This window comes from Morus notabilis, unplaced genomic scaffold, assembly GCF_000414095.1.
Source record: "Morus notabilis unplaced genomic scaffold, ASM41409v2 Scaffold118, whole genome shotgun sequence".
NCBI classification, from domain to species: Eukaryota; Viridiplantae; Streptophyta; class Magnoliopsida; order Rosales; family Moraceae; genus Morus; species Morus notabilis.
In genome coordinates, this window is record NW_010364457.1 from 333712 (window position 1) to 356288 (window position 22577).

Consider the following 22577-nt stretch of genomic DNA (forward strand, 5'->3'; position numbering starts at 1 on the left):
CCTAAGGGAATTAATAATGCATTATTTTTTAGTTTCTTAGGAAATTTCTTTTATCATTCTTAGTGGTGCATGCTTTTCATATAAAATAATTAATTAGCTTACTCACATGGATTGAAAGTTTGGGATAAATTATAATAAAAGCTCATGATATGCAACTTTTTAGCAAAAAATAAATTAGAATAAAAATTCATGGTCCACAACTTTAGCAGAAAAATGAATTAAAATAAAAGGTCGTGATATGCAACGATTAACAAATCGCATTAATAGCTAGCAGTATACTTTTAGACAAATATTTAATAAATGCTATTGTATTTATCTTTTTTAAACAATGTTGAAAGACATTAGTCGTTATAACTACACATAAAAATAAAATGTGAATCCCGCAGCATATAGAGCCTGCAAATATAACCTACACCGGCTGTGGTCACCAGTACTTGCCATTTTTTCATCTTATCTATCATGTGTTTTACCTGTTTTATTTTCTCTGTTGATTTTGGACTTCGTTGCACGTTCATCATCAAGAAAATCAAAGAAATCTATTGGGTATAACTGAAAAAAGTATTAGGTATTTGAAGGGAGCCATAAACGTTTTCTAGCGGGGGCTATAATTGAAAAAGATACTAGTAATGACTAGTGAGATTATAGGATTAAATTTTTAAAATTTAGTAGAGGTTATGAATACATCACCACGTCATCGAATTTCTATATCTAAAAGTAACCACCGATAAAAACGTAACCATTAAAAATTTATCTATATATTTAACTCGTCTTTATATATATATAAAAGAAAAATAAGTAGGTTGGCACCGCTCATATTTCCTTGTGCGGCTGTCCTTTAGCTTTAGAACTTGGAATTAAGAAAATACCAACTACGACTATAGAATTAAAGAAATCTTTGTGACAAGGACTGTTATAAGTAAAGATCCACGCTTTCAATATTTAATATGATATTGTCCCCGAAATAATAAAAGTCGAACAAGATTTTTAAACCAAATGGACTTATATTTTAGGAAATAATATCCTTGGTCATAGCTCTAAATATATATCTTGGTAATCATATTTCTAGTTTTTTGAAGCAAGTTAGTTGAAAGCACTATCTTATTTGCCATATCAAAATCTTTCAGAATCTGTTTTTGCTGGTTTATGAACAACTTCATATTTTGCTTTGTCTGTTTAATCTTTGAAGCTACTTTTGCTGCAATATATCAACAGAAGACCTGACTAATTGGTTTGTGCTTGTCCTTCATTCTTTGTTTTGCTTTCTTTTCCTTTTTCATGGTTCTCTTAAAGTATAAAATCAGGCATTATGTGATTTGTTTCTAGAACCAGTTTACGGCTACAAGCATTTTTTTGTCATTCTATAAATCGAAAAACAAATTGGGATTCCACTGAAAATGGAGACATTGATGATTTTTTTTTTTTTTTTAATAATAATGAAACAATGAGAATCAAGGGAAAAAAAAAAAAAAAAAACGAGACACTTCAGAAATGCTCTCATGTTTCATTTCATAACTGTGCCACTACAAAGAAGCTAAACACAAGAAAATTTGAAATTAAGTGATCTTTTTTTAGTAACTTTTGTTGACTTTGCAGATTTCCCATGTTTCACTGATATAGAACATCATGAAGAAGAATGACTCAACTGTGTTCTGCAACATTTCTGGGTGTTCAAATGCAGCAGAAGATAATTGCAGTTCTTGGTTTTTAGCTATCATCGATCGCAATTCATGTCTCAATCATATTTTGGTCATTTCATTTGATATTCTGCTCCTCCATCGAGTAATCTCAAAGAAGACTTCATCATCCGTGTTGGCGTCTCGGAAAGTACCTCCACTATCTGTATTCTCAGCCATTTTTAATGGTATTTTGGCTTTGGCTTCGCTTATAGTATATGGACATTCATAGCGAAACTGAAAACAGATGGGACAATTTTACCACTGTATAGATGGCTAGTACCTCAAATCCAAGGCTTAACATGGTTGATTCTAAGTTCAATCATAAGCCTAAGGAAGATGCATCTTTCACATACTGCAACAGCGAAAACTTTCTCGATTTTCGCTTTCTTGCTTGGAGCGTTTCTGTGCATGTCATCTCTCTCTGAAGTGATCCTGACAAAGCAGCGTCCATCGAGATGGTCTTAAATGTTTTATGTGCTCTGGAGCAATTCTCTTGATCCTATGTACCTTTTTAGGATCAAACTATGCAAATACTTATCAAGAAATTGGTGATATTGATGCTTCCTATGGACTATTACAAGATGGTGAAGCTGATGATGAAGGAGAAACCAGTCCAAATGGTAATGTAACGCCGTTTGCAAGAAGTGGATTGTTAAGTACAATCTCCTTTTGGTGGTTGAATCCATTGATGAAAAAGGGTAAGGAAAAGGTGCTTCAAGATGAAGATATTCCAAAGTTAAAACAAGAAGATCGAGCGCAAACAATGTACTCAATGTTTACTGAGCAATTAAACAAAAAGAAGCTAAGAGGATCGTCTGATCCTCCATCAATTCTGTCAACAATCATATTGTGCCAGGGAAAGGCCATTTTCGTTTGCGGGTTCGTTGCTTTGATCAAAGTTCTTACCCTGGCAAGCAACCCACTTTTCCTTTCAGCATTTACTAGGGTTGTTGAAGGAAACTCTGCCTTCAAATATGAAGGTTATGCATTGACTGCTGGGCTGTTCCTTGTGAAGATTATGGAGTCACTTTCGGAGAGGCAATGGTACTTCAGAAGCCCTCCAAGTAAGATCTTTATTATCTGCAGCTATATATCAGAAGCAAATTCAACTCTCTAATGCTGCTAAGATAGTAAACTATGTCACTGTTGATACTTACAGAATAGGTGAATTTCCATTTTGGTTTCACCAGATATGGTCTACAATCCTACAATTGTTTCTAGCATTAGCCATCGCTTACTTTTCTGTGGGGATAGCAATTTTTTCAGCTTTAACTCTACTTGTATTGGTTATGCTTGGAAGTTCTCCATTGGCCAAGTTGCAACATGATTATCAGGCTAAGTTCATGGTAGCTCAGAACGAACGGCTAAAGGACTTGTCAGAAGCACTTACAAAGGTGAAGATATTGAAGTTGTATTCCTGGGAGACCCATTTCAAGAATGTCATTGAAAGATTTAAGGAATGAAGAACTCAAATGGATATCCAAAGTATTGATGCAAAAGGGGTACTATACTGTGTCGTTCTGGTCATCTCCTATACTAGTGGGAGCTTTTACTTTCTGGACATGCTATTTCCTTGGAATCCAGCTCTATTCTAGCAATGTCTTCACATTTCTAGCAACTTTGAGGCTTATTCAGGAGCCAATCAGGCTGATCCCCGACATTTTCAATGCTTTTGTCGAAGCAAAAGTTTCTTTTGCTCGGATAGCGAAGTTCCTTGAAGCACACGAGTTGGAGAACAGAAAGACAAGGCAAGATTATAGTGGCAAAGTGCTTGATCAATCTGTCATTGTTAGGTGCTCCGAAATCTCATGGGACACTAAACCAGGAGAAAAGTTGGCCATTTGTGGAGAGGTTGGATCCGGAAAATCAACCCTTTTAGCAGCAATTCTTGGAGAAGTTCCCCACATCATGTACCGCTCATTTTTAAGCATACGGTGAATAAAATATTGTCATATAGTGCTCTAAATAAATATTTATGTGTGAGTGGATATACCTATAAAAACATGATAGATGTAATTCTTCTAAGAATATTATTTAGGTTTAAAACGACAGTGGGTTACGACAGTCATTTATTAATGTGCCTTTTAATATTGTTCATATAATTATTCGTGACAGGTGCACATAACGATTGTTTATTGCTATATATTTAAAAACGACTTTTAATTTTTAAAATAGTAACTGTTACGACTTAATATAAGAAAATTACGTTAAATTTTCAGTCGATTACGATTGGCTCATGGGTTCGTTATGATGGCACATGGGGACTTGTTCCCCATTTTCAAACTGGGGGACTATAGACAACTCTTTATTTTTTTTTTTTAATATGGTATGAAAAAATAAAATTGGTAGAAGGAGAAGTTTTATTATTAAGAATATTTTGGAAAACTTGGACAATGGTAGCAGAAGTTATTGTGAAAAAATAACTCCTAACCTATTTTTTAAATTTTGTTGTGGGATTGTAGTTTTTAAAAGTTGGTGCACAAAAACTCGATTTACCAAACACTCTTATATGATGTAACTTCTTAAAAAAAATAAAAGCGGTCTCTAAAATGCCAAACGGGCCCACAAATAATGTGTTTGTGCCTTAATTAAATGGGGCGTGTTAGATACGACACGACTTATTTAAAGGAGAAAACTAAAAATACCACTTAAAAAGATAAAAAAAATATTATATTTATGTCACACAACAAAAAATAAACCTTGCCATTCAATTACAGATCGGATTAACTTTTGACGTATTCAATCTAAAAGTTGCTTTTGAACATATTTAGATTGATAATCTTAAGATACTTTTGATTTTTTTAAGCAATTTTATAACAAGTCATCGTTTTAATACTTATAAAAAAAAAATTTACTTACATTTTTAACATTTTATTTTTATACAATAAATTAAATATTCCCTCAGTATCATTTTATTACATTAAGAACATTGCCACTTAGACTTAAAAGACGTCTAAATTTTTAGATACTCATCCTTTAGTATGTACACTCTACTACTAATTCAATTACTTCCACTTTGTTGCTCGTTTATTGACAATATCCTCACTAATACATTTATTTCACCGATGCGAGTTTAGAATTTGAGTTTTGCTACAGTAAAAAGCTTTCAGAAACATGCACATCTAACTTTTTTACTACAATAAAAAGCTCTCATATAAAGTTACATCTCAACTCGAATCAGCGAACTAAACGGGCCCTTAATTTCTTTCACATTGTCAAATCTATCTGGTTGGGATTAAATTAATTTTTGGCCGCTTGTTATTATTCTACAACACTTACATCATGCATCAAGATGTATATGGTCACCGAAAGACTTTCCTTTGTAATATTTCGTTGATGGTTTCGTGTTGTTCTACGATAGCTTCAGGTATTACAAAATGTTATTGATTATGTGTCCTATAAGACAACTCTTTAATTGTTTATGTCAAATCTTTAAACCCTAATTTTATTCAACAGTAGTTTCAGATATTACATAATGTTGTCGATTATGTGTCATTTTAAGTACGTCCGTGCTTTATTATATGTTACTTAACAACTGAGGTTATAATATCTCATGTAATTTTTCTAAAACTATTCTTTACATTTATTTTCTACTGTTTTATTTTCCTTTCTCATACTATGAAATGACATTTCAATTCAATTATATGAAACACCACAATTCAAGTAATGTACATTTAATACGTTATTTGTTCACATTCTTCACGTAAAATATACACGTTTAAATGCTACTTTGTCATTGCTATTAGAGTTGTCCTTCGCTCTATGTACGGGTTCAACTTATTTTAAACAGGGTCAATTACATTCATGTCCCCCACCGACTAGGTGTGGAATTAGTGACGGAATCGGCCTTTTACTTTAATGGAGATGTATATTAAAATTTTTTTAATAAATTATCTTAATAGAGACATATAAAAAATATATTTATTTTAATAGAGATATATATTATTTCAGTGAAGACTTAAGTATAAAATTTTTAAATTTTTAAAACCGCTCGCTCATTTTCAAGTGGCTCCGCCGTTACTTCTAACTGCCAATCTCACAGAAGATGCCTTCCGTTACATTCAATCTGTCATTAACACTTGATCATATTCTTTGACAAATAGACTTTTCCAGCCTACAAAAATTAGATGCCGCTCCAGTCCGGTGCCGGACTGGAGACTAGGCCGTAATACATAATACATACTATAGAATCGCATGCTTCTGAATCTCATAAGTTATAGTATCCTAAGGAAAAAAAAAAAAAAAAAAACAACTAGAGAAATGCTACCGTATGTCATTTTTTGCTGACGTTTGTCATCTTGTTTGGTTTCTTATGAGACATTTAGTTCATGGATTAGAATCATGATATTATAATTATTTTCAACTTATGTGTATTTTTTATGAGAGAAAACACTGTAACGAACCATGAACTATGATTCAAATCATAGTATGAATCTTCTTACCAAACGTCTCCAGTGAAAAGCTTTCAAGAAATTAATAAGTACTAGTACAGAAGCGCGTCCTTTCGGACGTGCGCGGAAATTAGTTTTGGTAATTAATTGACTATAAATATATTTGTCATTAATTTTTTGCTTTAGTTAAAAAATAATTATTAAATGCAGATTTTTTTAACGAGATAAGTAGAATTTAAATGATGATCATTTTTAGTTATTCATGTTAATTTTAAATCGTTGTAATAACTTGATCAATTTAACTGCTTATTTTAAAACTATAATAACAGAAAAGGTTAGAAATATTTTAATAATTACACAATTTGTGTGAAACCTATTTTCCTTTACAGACAATTATCTTTAAATAAGGAAACGGACGTGCGTGGAAATTAGTTTTAGTAATTAACTGACTATAAATATGTTTGTCACTAATTTTTTTTACTTTAGTTAAAAAATAATAATTAAATGTACAGATTTCTTTTACAGGATAAGTAGAATTTAAATGATGATCAATTTTAGTTATTCATGTTAATTTTAAATTTATGTAATAACTTGATCAGTTTAACTGATTATTTTAAAACTATAATAACAGAAAAGGTTTGAAATGTTTTAAGAATTAACACAATTTTTATGAAACCTATTTTCTATACAGGCAATTATCTTTTATTAAGGAAAATGTTTCGCTTCATGAACTCATTGTTCTAGCGATATGCTTGAACGCGTTCTCTAGGATCTACATTTGCCTAATAGTAAGAAATTATCGACCAATTCGAGATGAGGAGAACACTAAAAAGATGTTTGTTTCAAGAGTTCGTCTCTGGTTCTAAATTATAGTTCTTAGTTCTTTACAGTATTTTTTTCTCATAAAAAGTTTAAATTTTAAAAATCAGAATCATAAATCATAATTCTGAATCTATAAATTAAACGTCTCATAAAATTAATTTATAATTATCCTCTTTTTGTTTTAGCCTTTTCTTTGCGATATATGTGTTTGCTTCCATGCATGTTAGACACCTGTATGTAGCTTGTGTTCAATTGATGCAAAAAATTAAATGCATTAACATAAAGTAAAAAGTAAAAGAAAAGGGAAAAAAAATAACAAAACGAAAGAGAGCAAGCAACCTTCCGTGTCAAAATAAGATACATAACGTCAATTTGATAGTGTTGTAAATTTTTAAAAAAAATATTTTAATTGTATTGAAAAAAATAGTTGAGTATTTGATAAATTATAAGTATACAATTTTTGATTTTAAGCGTATTATGAGTATTATAAAAGTTTCATTAATTGTACTTTAAAATGAATACTACACAATTTAAAAATTAAAATTATCTTTAGGCTGCTTTTAATTTTGACTGTAAATTTTTTAAAAATTCTTTAAGAACTACTTTTATAGTTTATACCAAACACAAATCTCAACTGTGAATGACTAAAAAATTAATTTTCAGCTCTAAAAATCACCAACATACCCATAGCCGTATAGAATACACTAGCGGAGCAAACGAACAAATTTATAAACTTACATAAATTCATTTTGAAGAAGCAAATAAACAATAGAGAATAACTTAATATACATTTTCAAAAATACCAAAATATAATTTCATTTTTTTTATCTAAAACATTCTTTAAGAAAAATAAGCACACAAATTTCAAAACAGTCCTAGCATTATTCTCAAAAATTTCTCATTTCATTCTCATTAAAAAAAATTTTGATAATTACCAAACGATCCTATAAATTTCTCATTTTCATTCTCATACAAAAAAATAATAATAATAATAAATAAATAAATAAAATGAAAACAATACCAAACGGGTATTATAAGTTTACCTCTACTCTTTATATTCTCCAATAAATTTCCAATCCACCGCTTCATTATTTTATCATTGTTATCTATACGTAAACTAACTACCAAGGAGGGAGCAGAAAGAAAAACCAAAGGTGTTACAAATTAACGACAATAAATCAGTGTAAAAAAACACAAATAATAATTATAAAAAAAAAAAGTTGACGAAAGAGAATCCACGCAATTTCAACTCGTATCCCCAGAGGACCACAATCTCAATGATTTCTCAATGATGTCTCATTGATGTCACAAGCATGGAAGCTTCAGTACCATCTCTTTCCCACTAGCTTTGGTTCTGCAAAATTGCCGCCATGAGCCAAAACCTCGCCGGCGATGATATGGACGTGACGCCTTACGCCGTGAGCGGATGGCTCGGTACGACGACGTTTTGGTGGCTGAATCCGCTGATGAAGAAGGGCAAGAAGAAGGTTCTTCAAGAAGAGGACATTCCGCGTTTGAGAGAACAAGATCGAGCGCAGACATTGTACGCAGTATTTACCGGGCAACTGAACGAGAGAAAATCTCCGATTCTGTCGACGATCTTCTTCTGCCATAGAAAGGAGATTCTGGTTTCCGGAGTTTTCGCTTTCGTTAAGGTTCTGACGCTGGCAAGTAACCCGCTGTTCATCGCGGCTTTCATTCGGATTCTTGAGAGAGACATTCTGTTTAGATATGAAGGTTACGCGTTGACTCTTGGTCTGTTCGTTGTGAAGCTTCTTGAGTCGGTTTCAGAGAGGCAATGGTACTTCAGAACACGGCTTATGGGGCTCCAAGTAAGATCTTTACTTTCCGCATTTATATATCGGAAGCAATTACAACTCTCTAATGTTGCTAAGATGACTCATTCTCCTGGAGAAATTGTGAATTATGTTACTGTTGATGCATATAGAATTGGGGAATTTCCGTTTTGGCTTCACCAGATATGGTCCACAATCCTTCAATTGTTGCTTGCGTTAATCGTCATGTACTTCTGCTTCGGGTTAGCGACGGTTTCGGCTTTAGCGGTACTTATATTGACTCTTCTTGGAAGTTCTCCATTGGCCAAATTTCAACATAAGTACCAGACAAAGTTCATGAATGCTCAGAACATAAGGCTCAAGAACTTATCCGAAGCGCTAACAAACATGAAGATTTTAAAGTTGTATTCCTGGGAAACACATTTCAAGAATGTAGTAGAAAGATTAAGAAATGAAGAGCTCAAATGGGTATGGAAATTGTCGTTGCAAAAGGGGTACTACATTGTCTTGTTCTGGTCATCTCCTTTACTAGTAGGGGTTGTTACTTTCTGGACATGCTACTTGCTTGGTATCAAGCTCCATGCGAGCAATGTCTTCACATTTCTAGCAACTTTGAGGATTGTTCAGGAGCCAATTAGGTTTATCCCTGATGTTTTCGGAGCTTTTGTGGAAGCGAAGATCTCGTTTGCCCGGATTGCGAAGTTCCTGGAAGCACCAGAGCTGGAGAACAGGCACAAGAGGCAAGATTCTCGTCGCCAAGACTTTGATCCATCCATCTGCATTAGATCCTCTGAGATTTCATGGGACACTAACTCTTCAGAGGCCACATTAAGGAACATTAACTTAGTGGTTAAACAAGGAGAAAAGTTGGCCATTTGTGGAGAGGTTGGATCTGGTAAATCAACCCTTTTAGCAGCAGTTCTTGGAGAAGTTCCTCACATCAATGGCGATGTAAGTAGTCATTTCTTTTTTTTCCTCTAGTCTTAGCCTCTTAGGTATAAATGGAAAACTAAAAAGAACTTATCCTTGGTATTTTTTAAGAACATACCTGCCAAATTATTTACATTAACTGTATGATGTTTGGAAAGCATTATCTTACAGGTTCATGTTTGTGGGAAGATAGCATATGTTTCTCAATCTGCATGGATCCAAACAGGTACCATAAAAGAGAATATTCTATTCGGGTCTGCCATGGATTCTGTTAGATACCAAGAAACACTTGAAAAGTGCTCCTTGGTTAAGGACCTAGAGATGCTTCCATTTGGAGATCTCACTCAAATTGGGGAAAGAGGAGTCAATTTAAGTGGTGGACAAAAGCAACGTGTTCAACTTGCTCGCGCAGTTTATCAGAATGCTGATATTTACCTCTTGGATGATCCCTTCAGTGCAGTTGATGCTCACACTGCAACTAGCCTATTCAATGTGATCATATTCTTCCTCTTTAAGCAATATTGGTTAGTTATATTGTTGCTTTGGTTTTAAATAGTAATTCGATTACTTTGCAGGAATGTGTCATGAGAACTTTGTCAAGTAAGACAGTCTTGCTTGTGACACACCAAGTAGATTTCCTTCCAGTTTTCGATTCCATTTTGGTAATGCAACATCCGGCTAATCTTTTTGCTATCTTTGTTTTGACAATTTGAATGTTTTAGCTGTTTGTAACCACCCTTTTCTTTTTGTTTTGTTTTTTCGGGACAGTTGATGTCTGGTGGGGCGATTTCAAAAGCAGCTACGTATGAAGAGTTGTTGGCTTCTTCTCAAGAATTCCAACACCTTGTCAATGCGCACAATAACACTACCTCTTCCGAGACTCAGGTCGAGGACTCTTTTTCTGAAAAAGACAAACCATCCAATGATGGTGAAATACAGAAAATTGATAATGAGGAACAGTTAAAATCATCCATGGGAGATCAATTGATTAAGCAAGAGGAAAGGGAAACAGGAAACATTGGTTCTAAGCCTTACATTCAGTACTTGAAGCAGGGAAAAGGGTTTTTGTTCTTCTTCTTGGCGAACTTTTTCTACTTAATATTCGTAGTTGGGCAAATTATGCAGTTCTACACATTTGCAACAAAACTTGAGGACTCTAGTGTATCAAGAGTGGTAATTTATACAGTTTACTCTGTGATCACGAGTGTCATGACACTAACTTTGGTATTTAGATCTTTTTCTATAGCTGCTCTAGGGTGTGGGGCATCAAAATCCAGTTTTTCCACACTTCTGACCTCTCTGTTTAGAGCTCCAATGTCTTTTTATGATTCAACACCTGTGGGAAGAATACTTAGTCGGGTATGTAAAAATTTACAATTTAAAACTTAATGCTATTATTCGTGATATTTTAATATAACTTAACATTTGAATTGACTTTTTTCCTTTTAGGTATCTTCTGATATGAATATCATCGACCATGAAGTGCCCTTCAAGTTCATAACTGCATGTGCAGGAACTATGAACACGTACACCATATTTGGATTATTGGCTTTTCTTACCTGGCCAATCGTGTTTGTGATTGTGCAAATCATTTATATGACTATAATTTTGCAGGTACAACTCATAAAGCCAATTTTGTTATATTGAAAAGTTAACAACTTCAATTTCTGTAATGCACTTTCACTCACATACACAAACGCACGCGTGCACAGGGGATTTATTTCGCACACACACACCAATAAGAACGTTTCCTGCACCATAAGACAGGCAGTAACCTCTTAAAGTACATGGTTAAAACTAATGAATTTATTTTGATTTCTAAATTGCTAATCTTTTTCTTGGTTCTCATCTTAACAACTAGAACTACTATTTGGCTTGTGCAAAAGAGTTAATGCGAATAAATGGCACAACCAAGTCTTTCCTAGCTAGCAACCTTGCGGAATCGGTTGCTGGAGCCATGACTATCAGAGCTTTTGGGGAGGAGGACAGATTCTTCTCAAAATACTTGGACCTTATTGATGAAAATGCTAGCCCACATTTCCATAATTTCTCAGCAAATGAATGGTTGATCCAACGTCTGGAAACACTATGTGCCATTGTTCTCTCAACGTTTGCTCTTTTCATAACTTTGCTTCCTTTGGATAGTTCTGACTCGGGTAAGTAAACATCACTCTTCAAGAATCCACAACATCCTGATAACCATGAAATGTTTTTAGCTAGTGCTTGCCATTTCATGGTTAACTTCTTGGTGAATTAATTTTCAAGGACCGTCTAACCGTTTGGTTGCAAATAATATTTTGCGCAGGTTTTGTTGGATTGGCATTGTCATATGGCTTCTCATTGAATTTATTCTTGGTGATTTCTGTCCAGTTCCAGTGTATGGTGGCAAATTCTATCGTATCTGTAGAAAGGGTAGAACAATACATGCATATTCCAAGCGAAGCTTCAGAAGTAATAGAAGCCAACAGACCTGCACAAAACTGGCCTACTTTTGGCAAAGTGGAAATAAGCAATTTGAAGGTTAATGATTAGTATGGCAAAAAGGGCATTTGCATCTATCACAACTTTCCAAATTGTGAGATTTCGAGCCTCAAATTTAAATTACATCATGCAGGTAAGATACCGTCCGAATGCTCCACTAGTTCTTCATGGAATAAGTTTTACAATTGAAGGAGGTCAAAAGATTGGTATAGTAGGGCGCACAGGAAGTGGAAAGACGACTCTTATTAGTGTACTCTTTCGTCTTGTGGAGCCCACAGAAGGACAGATCCTAGTAGATGAACTTGATATTTGTACCATTGGGCTTCATGATTTAAGATCACGGTTTGGAATTATCCCACAGGATCCTACACTCTTTAATGGATCTGTGAGATACAATCTGGATCCCTTGTCACAGTATACTGATCATGAAATATGGGAGGTAAGAAGAATTCCAACTAATGGCGATGTTTTTTCTACTGCCTCCTACTAACAGGGAGTAGTTTCTGATGATTACGTCATAATCAGGTTCTTGAGAAGTGTCAGTTGAGAGAGGCCATTCAAGAGAAAGAAAAAGGTCTAGATTCTCTAGGTAAGAAACCAACAATTACATCAGTATCATAGTTTTTTTTTTGTTTTCCCTTCTTTTACAAGAGGTCCGCTAAAACAGAAAATTACTGAAAATCTTGAAAACGCCAGTGGTAGAGGAGGGAACAAACTGGAGCATGGGACAGAGACAACTATTCTGCCTAGGACGCGCTTTGTTGAAGAGAAGCCAAATACTGGTTCTTGACGAAGCCACTGCTTCGATGGACAACACGACAGACGCCATTCTGCAGAGAACCATAAGAAGGGAATTTGCAGACTGCACTGTCATTACTGTAGCTCATAGAATCCCAACTGTCATGGACTGCAGCAAAGTGCTTGCCCTTAGTGATGGTCAGTAACGTTGTCATGGAAAGCTCTTTTGTTTTTTGTTTTTTTTTTTTTGGCCATTTTGCTAAATGTTTAACTTGAGATTTTGATAGGAAAATTGGTGGAGTATGATGAGCCGAGCAAGCTGATGAACAATGAAGGGTCACTTTTTGGGAAGCTGGTGAAGGAGTACTGGTCTCGAGCTGTAAATGCTGGTGCTAATTTAGACAGGATTGGTGGTGATTAAGAATTTAAGAGAAGCCTCTCAACGTGCTGAGAAAGGATTCCCGTCTCCATCTACAATAAGTTGCCAAACGACAACATATCAACAAAGGACAACAATTGGTAAGATGAAATGTGAGTTACCAAACGACAACATATCAATGGACAAAAGTTTGTACAACATCTATACTAAACAGGCGACAGCAATTCAGAAAACGACAGTCTCTCTTTAAAGGACAATATTTACACCATCTACTAGCAGAAACAGATAGAATGTGATTCATTTTTCTCTTAATGAATAAGTTTAGCGTTTCAATTTTATCCTAACCTTGTGATTGCTAACCCCCCTCTCTTTTTTTTTTAAAAAAAAAAATTAACTTAGGGATGAGAGATTCGAACTCTTCACCTTATGGTGGAGTCAGGTATAGAATTACTGTTAAGTTATGCCTGCAACTATTATAATTACTATCTGTTTAATATCAACTGATACGCATATAAGTTGTATATAGGGTCATATATATGCTATACAGTGCATTTTTCTCTATAAATAAAGCAAAAGCCTTAACGAATGATAGCATATTAATTCTATAGATATGAATTGGAAACTCAATATTGTTAGATGGAGAAGGCAATTATCTTACGCAAAGTTTATTGTTGTACATTGATACCATGAATTTCTTGGTCAAAATAAAAGATCAAGACTTTACAATACTCGTTGAAGAGAATGAAAGTTGCCTCAAGATATAATTCAATAAAATCAGAACAAATATCATAATGAGTGCTATAAATAGAAACAGCATTTCATCATTGGACAAGTTATAAGTGACGACCCGCAATAAAGCTGATAATAGTTTTAAGGAAAAATAATCTTTGAAATTCCAACCCAAAACTGCCCAACAATAAAAAATTGAATGCTCTTGGACAGGTTTAAGTGTTGTAAGAGAGAGATTGGAAAATTTGAAGGAAACTGAAAATGTTTCTGTTTCTGAAGTTATTTGTTAGCCCTTAATGAAAAATTAATGTTTTTGGACAGATTTATGTGTTTGGGAGATTGGCAATTTTACTGCCACAATCTTGCCCAACTTCACCATTTCAGACAGAGAATTTCACACCCCGTTTTCTCTAAATTTTGTTCAATTTTATTCAACATTTTAGATTTGTGATGTCACTTGATTTTATCGGTATTTTTTAAATAATTTAGGGAAAATATTTTGTGAAACAATGAGACATATAATTCCACAAACAAAGCTATCTTTTTCCCTTACTTTCACATTTATTAGGCAAATAAAAAAGAGTAATAAAGATTTTTTTTTTTTTTTTGAAGGAGTTATAAAGATAAATTGAGGACAAATATGAAAGTTATAAAGATAATTTACATCATACAGGTACCGAGGTTAACGCGCGAATTGGGGAATAAAGGGGGAAAAAGAAAAAAGAAAAATAAAGCAAAAACATTTACGTCTTAACGAAGGATTATCTTATTAACCGACAACAAAAATATCCCCCAAACATTGACATTTTGTAAAACGACAATCGTCAAACAAACGAAAACAAGGCAATATTTATTGAAAATGAAAACAACTTGAGAACAATTATCACCCCCCAAAAAAAAACTAGCTTGGGAACAAGAATATAACGCACAAACGCAATACGCTACAAAACAACAACTGATCATGCATATTCAACCATAAATATGAAAGTTCAGAGGAAAAAAAATAAATATGAAAGCGAAAATAATTTGAAAAGGCTCATAATGTCGAAAAATGAAAATTAATATTACAAACAAAAATATTTAAAATGTAACACTTACTAGATATTTTTCAATCTGTAATTATTTTGACAAACGGTAACAACAGACTATCGCACAAAGGACAATGAAGTTAAAAACGTCACAAATTTTGAATACGACAGCATACTCTCAGACGACAAAATTATCTGAGTGACAACAATAACTTAAAAACGACAACAACCCCAAACGACGAAAGCCGATAATATTTGCAATTTATTTATCAAATTTGCCGTTTCTCTTCTCATCGTCAATCTTTTATTTACCTTTCATAGTTTTAATTCACTAAATAAAAAATATATTCGTATATGTTAAATATATTCAAAATCACATCTTTAAATGTTAAATTCATTTTAAATTTGTCAATTGTATTTTGAAGTCAAAAATTGATTTTAACTCCGAAAAAAACGCGGGTGACCCATCATATTAAAAAAATAAAAAATTATAAAATTATAAAAGTTATATTTTTAAGCTAAGTTGTTAAGGATATATCCTTTTGAATTAATATAGAGATTAAATCACAACGTTGGTCTTGGATTACAAATTATATGAATTTCTTTTTTTTTCGCTGAAAATAATTTTTTACATGAAATTAAAATTAACATCTAAAATACAACAATAAATATCTGAATTCTTAAAAAAAAAACAAAGTAAATATATTCTTTTTTCAAAAAATAATAAAAAAAAAGTGTTACTTCTCTTTGTATTTCGGGCTGCGGAAAATATCTGATTTTCCATTCGTCCCTTCACTCCCTCGACGAGTCCGTCACTCTCCCAAGGGACAAAAAAAGCCTTCCCTTATATTATATTATTATATATCTATGTACTATATACTCTATTCCCCACCTTAATCTCACCAGCCACCATTCCTGAATTCTGAATTTTCTGTTCATCTTCACCAACCTCTCTCTCTCTCTCTCTATCTCTCTATCTCTCTATCTCTTTCTCTCTCCTCCCACCAAACCCTAGCCATGGAAGCTTCTCCGGCTCTATCTCGCATCGGCCTGGCCGGCCTCGCCGTCATGGGCCAGAACCTCGCCCTCAACATCGCCGAGAAAGGCTTCCCCATCTCCGTCTACAACCGCACCACCTCCAAGGTCGACGAGACCGTCGATCGGGCCCACAACGAGGGCAATCTCCCTCTCTTCGGCCAGTACAACCCTCGCGATTTTGTCCTGTCGATCCAACGGCCCAGATCTGTCATTATCCTCGTCAAGGCCGGCGCTCCCGTTGACCAGACCATCGCGGCCCTCGCCGACCACTTGGAGCCAGGCGACGCCATCATCGACGGCGGGAACGAGTGGTACGAGAACACCGAGCGGAGAATCCGGGAGGTCTCCGACCGAGGAATTCTCTACCTCGGGATGGGGGTTTCCGGCGGAGAAGAAGGCGCTCGCAACGGCCCCTCTCTCATGCCCGGTGGGTCCCACCAGGCCTACCTCAACGTCCAGGACATCCTCCACAAGGTCGCTGCCCAGGTCGAGGACGGCGCCTGCGTCACCTACATCGGCGAAGGAGGTTCTGGTAATTTCGTTAAAATGGTTCATAACGGTATAGAATATGGTGACATGCAATTGATTTCTGAGGCTTATGATGTGTTGAAGAACATTGGGGGTTTGTCAAATTCCGAACTTTCTGAGATTTTCGCCGAGTGGAATAGGGGGGAGCTTGAGAGTTTCTTGATTGAGATAACTGCGGATATTTTTAGGGTGAAGGACGAGCATGGGGATGGTGAGTTAGTGGATAAGATTCTTGACAAGACTGGGATGAAGGGGACCGGGAAGTGGACTGTTCAACAGGCCGCCGAGCTGTCGGTGGCTGCGCCGACGATCGCGGCGTCGCTGGATTGCCGGTACCTGAGTGGGTTGAAGGAGGAAAGAGAGAGCGCGGATAAGGCTTTGAGGGAAGCTGGATTGAAGGAAGAAGTGGGGTCAGCGAAGATTGGTGTTGATAAGAGGAGATTAATTGATGATGTGAGGCAGGCATTGTATGCTTCTAAAATTTGTAGCTATGCCCAAGGGATGAACTTGTTGAGGGCTAAAAGCATTGAGAAAGGTTGGAACTTGGACTTGGGAGAGTTGGCTAGGATTTGGAAAGGTGGGTGCATTATAAGGGCAGTGTTCCTGGATAGGATCAAGAAGGCTTATCGGAGGAACCCCAATTTGGCTAGCTTGTTTGTGGACCCAGAATTCGCTAAAGAAATGGTCCAGCGCCAAGCTGCTTGGAGGAGAGTTGTGGGGTTGGCTATATCCGCCGGTATTAGCACACCGGGAATGTGCGCTAGCCTCTCGTACTTTGATACCTACCGCCGTTCCAGGCTTCCGGCAAACCTTGTTCAGGCTCAAAGAGACCTCTTTGGAGCTCATACTTATGAGCGGATCGACCGCCCTGGTTTGTTCCACACCGAGTGGACTAAGCTTGCCAGGAACAGTGATGCTAATGTTGGGGCTTTTAACTGAGTGGTTGGTGGCTATCTGTTGCTACTGGGTGTTGGTTTATGTTGGAAGCTGAATTGGGGTTGTATGTTTTGTAGGCATAGCAAAAATATCATTGTTACTTTTTTAACTTAATAAGGAAGTGCATGCCTTCTGAGTTCGATGAGTTAGGTCCTTTTTGTTTTAATAATTTCGTGAGTTATTTGTTTTCTTGTATCCGAATTGAAGTGAAGTCAATGAGCAAAGTTGCATTTTCTTATGGTTTTTTTTCAATATAAAGTAAAAATGAGATTATTTTGAGAATTATTTTGAGACTGATTTTAAAATTGTATTTCGTTGATTTTTTAAGAAATTATTTTGAGTATAATAAAAAAGTGAAATCATATGTATTAATTAATATATTATAATATTATTAATAAGCACTAAAAAATAAAAATAGAAAAATAAAAATAATTTTTAATTGTTTTTTAATTTTTTTATAAAAATTATTTTTATTATTTTTGTTTTTAAGGTATTTACTAAATAAATGTCGTTTCATTTTTATTTTTAATTTTTCAAAATGCGTGAATCGTTTCAAAAACGGATTCTAAATACGCACAATGAGTTGGGCGTTTTCCCTTTTGAAATTTGAATCTTTTGGTGCAGATGCAGAATCCAGTATTAGGTAAAACCAAATCTACCGTGAAGATATTCATAGACTACTCACTCAAATGACATAAATTTTCAACTTCCGAAGTGCTTTGATAGGTTCAAAATCGTTCTTTGCATTTTGAACGTACTGCTGTAACATTTTCTTTTATTTGTACAATTCATGTCGTGATTTGAGTTGTGTATATGAGAGAAAAATATTATAATAAAAAAATTAAATTTAAATTTATAAAATGAACTTCAATGAGACAGCTAAACATGGTTTCTACTTTTTTTTCAAAATTTAACCATTTCACCAAACAATGGCCCCTTTGACCGTTGTGTTATTGATTTTGAATTTGGTGCATCATCATTGTCAAGCTTGGAAAAGCAGAGAGGCTTTCAATATTTGAATCACTCTAAGTTTCCTGTGGGAAAAAGAACGAGAAATCTATTGATGTTCTTGATATACGGAAGCTTGGTTGTCGTTAATGTCCTTGTTTTCTTGGATAAGTTTGGCTGCGCATGTCTGTCTTCTTCACATACTTTCATGGCATGGACAAAAGTAATAAATGAAACATAATGGAATCTAAAAAAGTGTGAGAAAGAAATTGGAGATATTTTGAAGTCTAGAAAAAGAATATATTGGGATGTTTGGTAGAAAAGAAATTGACGAAGGAAAAAAAGTATTAAAATCTATGTTGCTCTACAGTCTACACAGGGTAATGAAAAAAATATTGTCCTTGTTTCTTTTCTACTAAATTCGCAAGAAAAACTGTCTCCTTCCTTTTTATTTTCCCCTCTTGTGTACCAAACACATGGTGTTAGGTTCTTTTGAGTCTCGTAGTTTAGAAAACGGGGTCCGTCTGAAATTTGAATATTGTTGAAGTAATTTGACCAAGGTTATTCCCATCTCAAGCCTCTCTGCTCTCGCTTACTGCTAAAATTGCACTTTTCATCTTTGAGATCAATACGTCAATTTGGTTTGGTGGCTCACATGATATAAGCTTAATATGCTAACCAAAGTGAATTTTTGAGATTAATTAAACGACATAAGAAAAAATATAAAACAGAGTCCAACGACAAAACAAATCTGAGTGTACATCAAATGGGAAATCAGCAATATATACTAGACAAATTTACATTGCTCAATCTTATGAATTATTTCAAATGGGTAAAACCTCAAAACAACTACGCATTTCACAACTCTAGTTGTACCATTCCAATTATTTTTGGTAAAAGATAATAACGTGCTTTGGCGGTTCTTGTGAATGAAGCAGATGGGCAAAGAAAAATAGTGAAGAAACAGTTATGTGAAGCATCCACTCTCAAGAACAGGCAGAGTTCTTGTGACTGCAGCAGAAGGCATCTTACTCTGACCAACCCATCGGCTTGCGAGGGCCAAATCTTCGTCGGCGTGTCTTTCCATTATCTGAATCTTCTTTGTTCTCAAGAGCCTCACAAGAACAACCACTGTAATTCCCCCCAAAACCAGCACAGCAAATGCAAGAACAAAGCCAATGAACCACCAATAACACAGCTTCTGCTTCCCTTTCAGCTCGCCTTCCGGAATAACGACCGAAAAATGGCCCTGCTCCCTCGATTGACACACACCTGGCAAGCTCATCTCACTAAGGGAAGTCGTCCCATTGGCAGCATATATGACACACCTTACCTGGGATCTCACGCTTTCTCCGACCGTCAAGTTGTGAAAATCGATCGAAATAGGCTTCCCTCTAGTAGTCAGATTGAGCCTTGTAATGCTTTTGGCGCTCGAATTTGAAGCATCAAAAGCCATGAACCCAACAACTGAAGTGACCAGCTTGTAGCCTGGGACAATGTAGTACTCGGAGGACCAATTGCCCAAGTCTTGATAGACTAAAGCGAGCCGTCTCACATGAGGCGAAGAGGTTGTTCTTGGTGGGATACTGAAATGGCTGAAATTAGCTCCTTTATTCCACATTGTCCGGCTTCTCAGCTTCAACACCGATACTTGTATGCCGGAGAGATTTGCAGGGGAGGTGGCTTTGTAGAGGACACCGGTGTGACGGCGGTGTTCGACAAGCGTGTCGAAAGCAAAGTCTTCAAGTAAAGCATCCAAAGAATCAGCTGCAGAATTGTTGAAGCTGTTTACCAAGGGAAAGAAAAAGAAAGGAAAGATGAGGAAAATGATGAAGAAGCTCATGCCCATGTTGGATCCCTCTAAAACAAACAAGCTCAAATGTTGCATAGATAGAATTAGATAGAGAGATTGTGAGAGCTCAGACATTAACTGGGGCAATGTGATGCGTTTTCAATATCTTAAAAGGAAAACTTGAGAAGCATTGCAAAGCAACATAATAATTATGAAAAAGAGAGGAAAATCTGCTTTTGTTTAAAGTGTTTTGTATGTGTGTTTGTGTCCTGTTTGAATTGATGATGTTTCTTTTTAAAATAAAAAATAAAAAATAAATAGATAAAATAAAGAGAGAATGAGCTGTGAGCATGCTAAGAAAAACGGTCCCATGGTCCCATGAGGAGAGAGGACTTAGGATCATCTTCTTTTTTTTTTTTTTATCAGTATTTCACTTTGACTTTTTGTCAGAACAAACAACAAAAAGTTTACAAAAACTAGACTTTTGGTCAGTAATCAGTAGAATCTAATACCAGATTTAGAGAGATTTTTGCTGTTTAGTTAACACAGCTATGTGATAAGAAGCAATCTCTTGATTAGTCTTTTTTCCATTTTGTTAAGCAATATAGACAGATTTATGTGGAAAACAATAAAAAGAAGCTTGGCCCATAAACATGTGGGCAAAAAAAAAAAAGTGATAAGAGTACTAATTGGCGTTGATTGCTCTTCTAAATGGAGGCATATTTGGCGTGTGGAATGATGGGTTGACTCTGTAACTTATAATTTTGACGATTTTCTTTTCAAGCACTTGGAAGGCATGGTCTTGACCCCACTATGAGTAAAACGACTCCTTGCATGTATTTAAACCAACTAGAGTTTTATAATTATATACAGATATACATATATATGTATATATATATATATATATTCATTTCAATATACCAACTAGAGTTCACTTTCATTCCAGCATCCTAATTCCAACAAGGCTACTTTGTTGAAATTATGATCTCTTAGAATAATTAACAATTATGGTTCTGAAAAGCAATGAAAATACCACTCCACTATGTGTGCAAACATGGAATAAGGGGTTTAAAAGCTGGTCTGTTCATTGCCTTGTGAGCATCCTAAATAATCAGGAATTTTAAAAAATAATTAATTAATTTCATAAATGCTCGTTGAATTTTGTATTTTGTTTTAACATGCTCCGAATTAGATAAGAGGGCCAACTAGGTCATGAGATTAGCGTGGACTAGCTATATTTGGGTCCCAAGTTTGAAATCCCCCCCAAAAAAAAAAAAAAAAAAAGCTCACGAGGTAATGGTAAATTGTAAATTCCGAGTATAATATTTTTAATGATGAAGATTTATACTTTTAATTAAATTTTAATGTTATCAATTCAGTATTACGTCAATAAAAACTTAACAGATCACTATAAAAGAGTATTTTAGCAAACGTTTTATAACTCAAGAAATTGTGTCGTCCCTATTAGAATCAAAGCAAAACGACAGTTATGAAATAGGTCGACGTTTTCAAAAGGAGTCCTAATGATTACGTCAAAGTGAGCTCACAGACGTATAAATAAATTGCAATAAACGGCAGTCGTATTCTTTTTTTTTTTTCTCTCACAATGAAAGAGTTCATAAATTTAAATTTTTAATTCGAATTGAGATGTGATTTTAAGTGAGAGTTTTTTCACTGTAACAGAAAAAATTAAGGGTCCGTTTAGTTCGTTGATTCAAGTTTTTAATTCGAGTTAATATGTGACTTTATGTGAAAGTTTTTTACTGTAATAAAAAAGCTAGATGTGACTGTTTCTGAAAACTTTTTACTGTAGTAAAACACGAGTTCTAAACTCAAATCGGTGAAATGAACGATGCCTAGATGTAATTTTTTATAAAAAATTTTAACTATACCAAAGTTAAAATTAAAAACTCGAACTAATAAAACAAATAAGACTTAAGAATAAACAATGGCAAGAAGTGCTTCAAAAATCACTCTTTATGTCTATAGGTGTACTATTTATAGTGCAGGCAAATGTAGGGAAAAATCATTTAGAAGACGTTTGGTTTATGTATTCAGAATCATGATTAAAAATTATTTCAGTTTTATGTATTTTTTTTTAAGAAAAAATACTGTAAAGAATTATAAATCATGATTCATAATCAAAGACGAATATAGAAAACAAACGTCATTTTCTTGATCTCCTCTCAGAAAAATGGGCTCCAAATCCGTAGCTTTTGCTCAAATATATTGCTCATTTGGAAGCTTTGAATATGCGCTAAATCAGTGTTGACTTGTTCTGACGGATATACTAATTTCTCGTACTGATGCACAAAATCTGCAGCCAAAAAAGTATATATATATATATATACATATATATATATAT

General features: G+C 34.7%; 3 protein-coding genes across 3 annotated transcripts; 2 read left to right on the plus strand and 1 right to left on the minus strand.

Moving 5' to 3' along the window:
* The first annotated feature begins 1623 nt into the window (after positions 1-1623).
* On the plus strand, positions 1624-13487 carry LOC21395320 (ABC transporter C family member 10). The gene is given in 15 exon segments (XM_024171187.1): positions 1624-1876; positions 1879-2106; positions 2109-2150; positions 2153-2656; positions 8627-9636; positions 9787-10107; positions 10191-10277; positions 10384-10974; positions 11065-11229; positions 11477-11771; positions 11921-12135; positions 12230-12535; positions 12622-12685; positions 12793-13032; positions 13122-13487. Coding segments are annotated over 15 exon segments (4455 nt in total). The 3' UTR covers positions 13256-13487.
* A 2278-nt stretch (positions 13488-15765) lies between these two features.
* LOC21395321 (6-phosphogluconate dehydrogenase, decarboxylating 2, chloroplastic) lies at positions 15766-17710 on the plus strand. The gene has a single exon (XM_010106704.2). It carries the CDS (start codon positions 15988-15990, stop codon positions 17473-17475), a length of 1488 nt encoding a protein of 495 aa, XP_010105006.1. The 5' UTR covers positions 15766-15987; the 3' UTR covers positions 17476-17710.
* A 1595-nt stretch (positions 17711-19305) lies between these two features.
* On the minus strand, positions 19306-20339 carry LOC21395322. Its single transcript, XM_010106705.2, has one exon. It carries the CDS (start codon positions 20306-20308, stop codon positions 19388-19390), a length of 921 nt encoding a protein of 306 aa, XP_010105007.2. The 5' UTR covers positions 20309-20339; the 3' UTR covers positions 19306-19387.
* Between the last annotated feature and the right edge of the window lie 2238 nt (positions 20340-22577).

Excerpts from the sequence above, each read along its gene's own strand:
- LOC21395321 (XM_010106704.2), top strand. The coding sequence starts at position 15,988 with ATGGAAGCTTCTCCGGCTCTATCTCGCATCGGCCTGGCCGGCCTCGCC.
- LOC21395322 (XM_010106705.2), bottom strand. The coding sequence starts at position 20,308 with ATGCAACATTTGAGCTTGTTTGTTTTAGAGGGATCCAACATGGGCATG.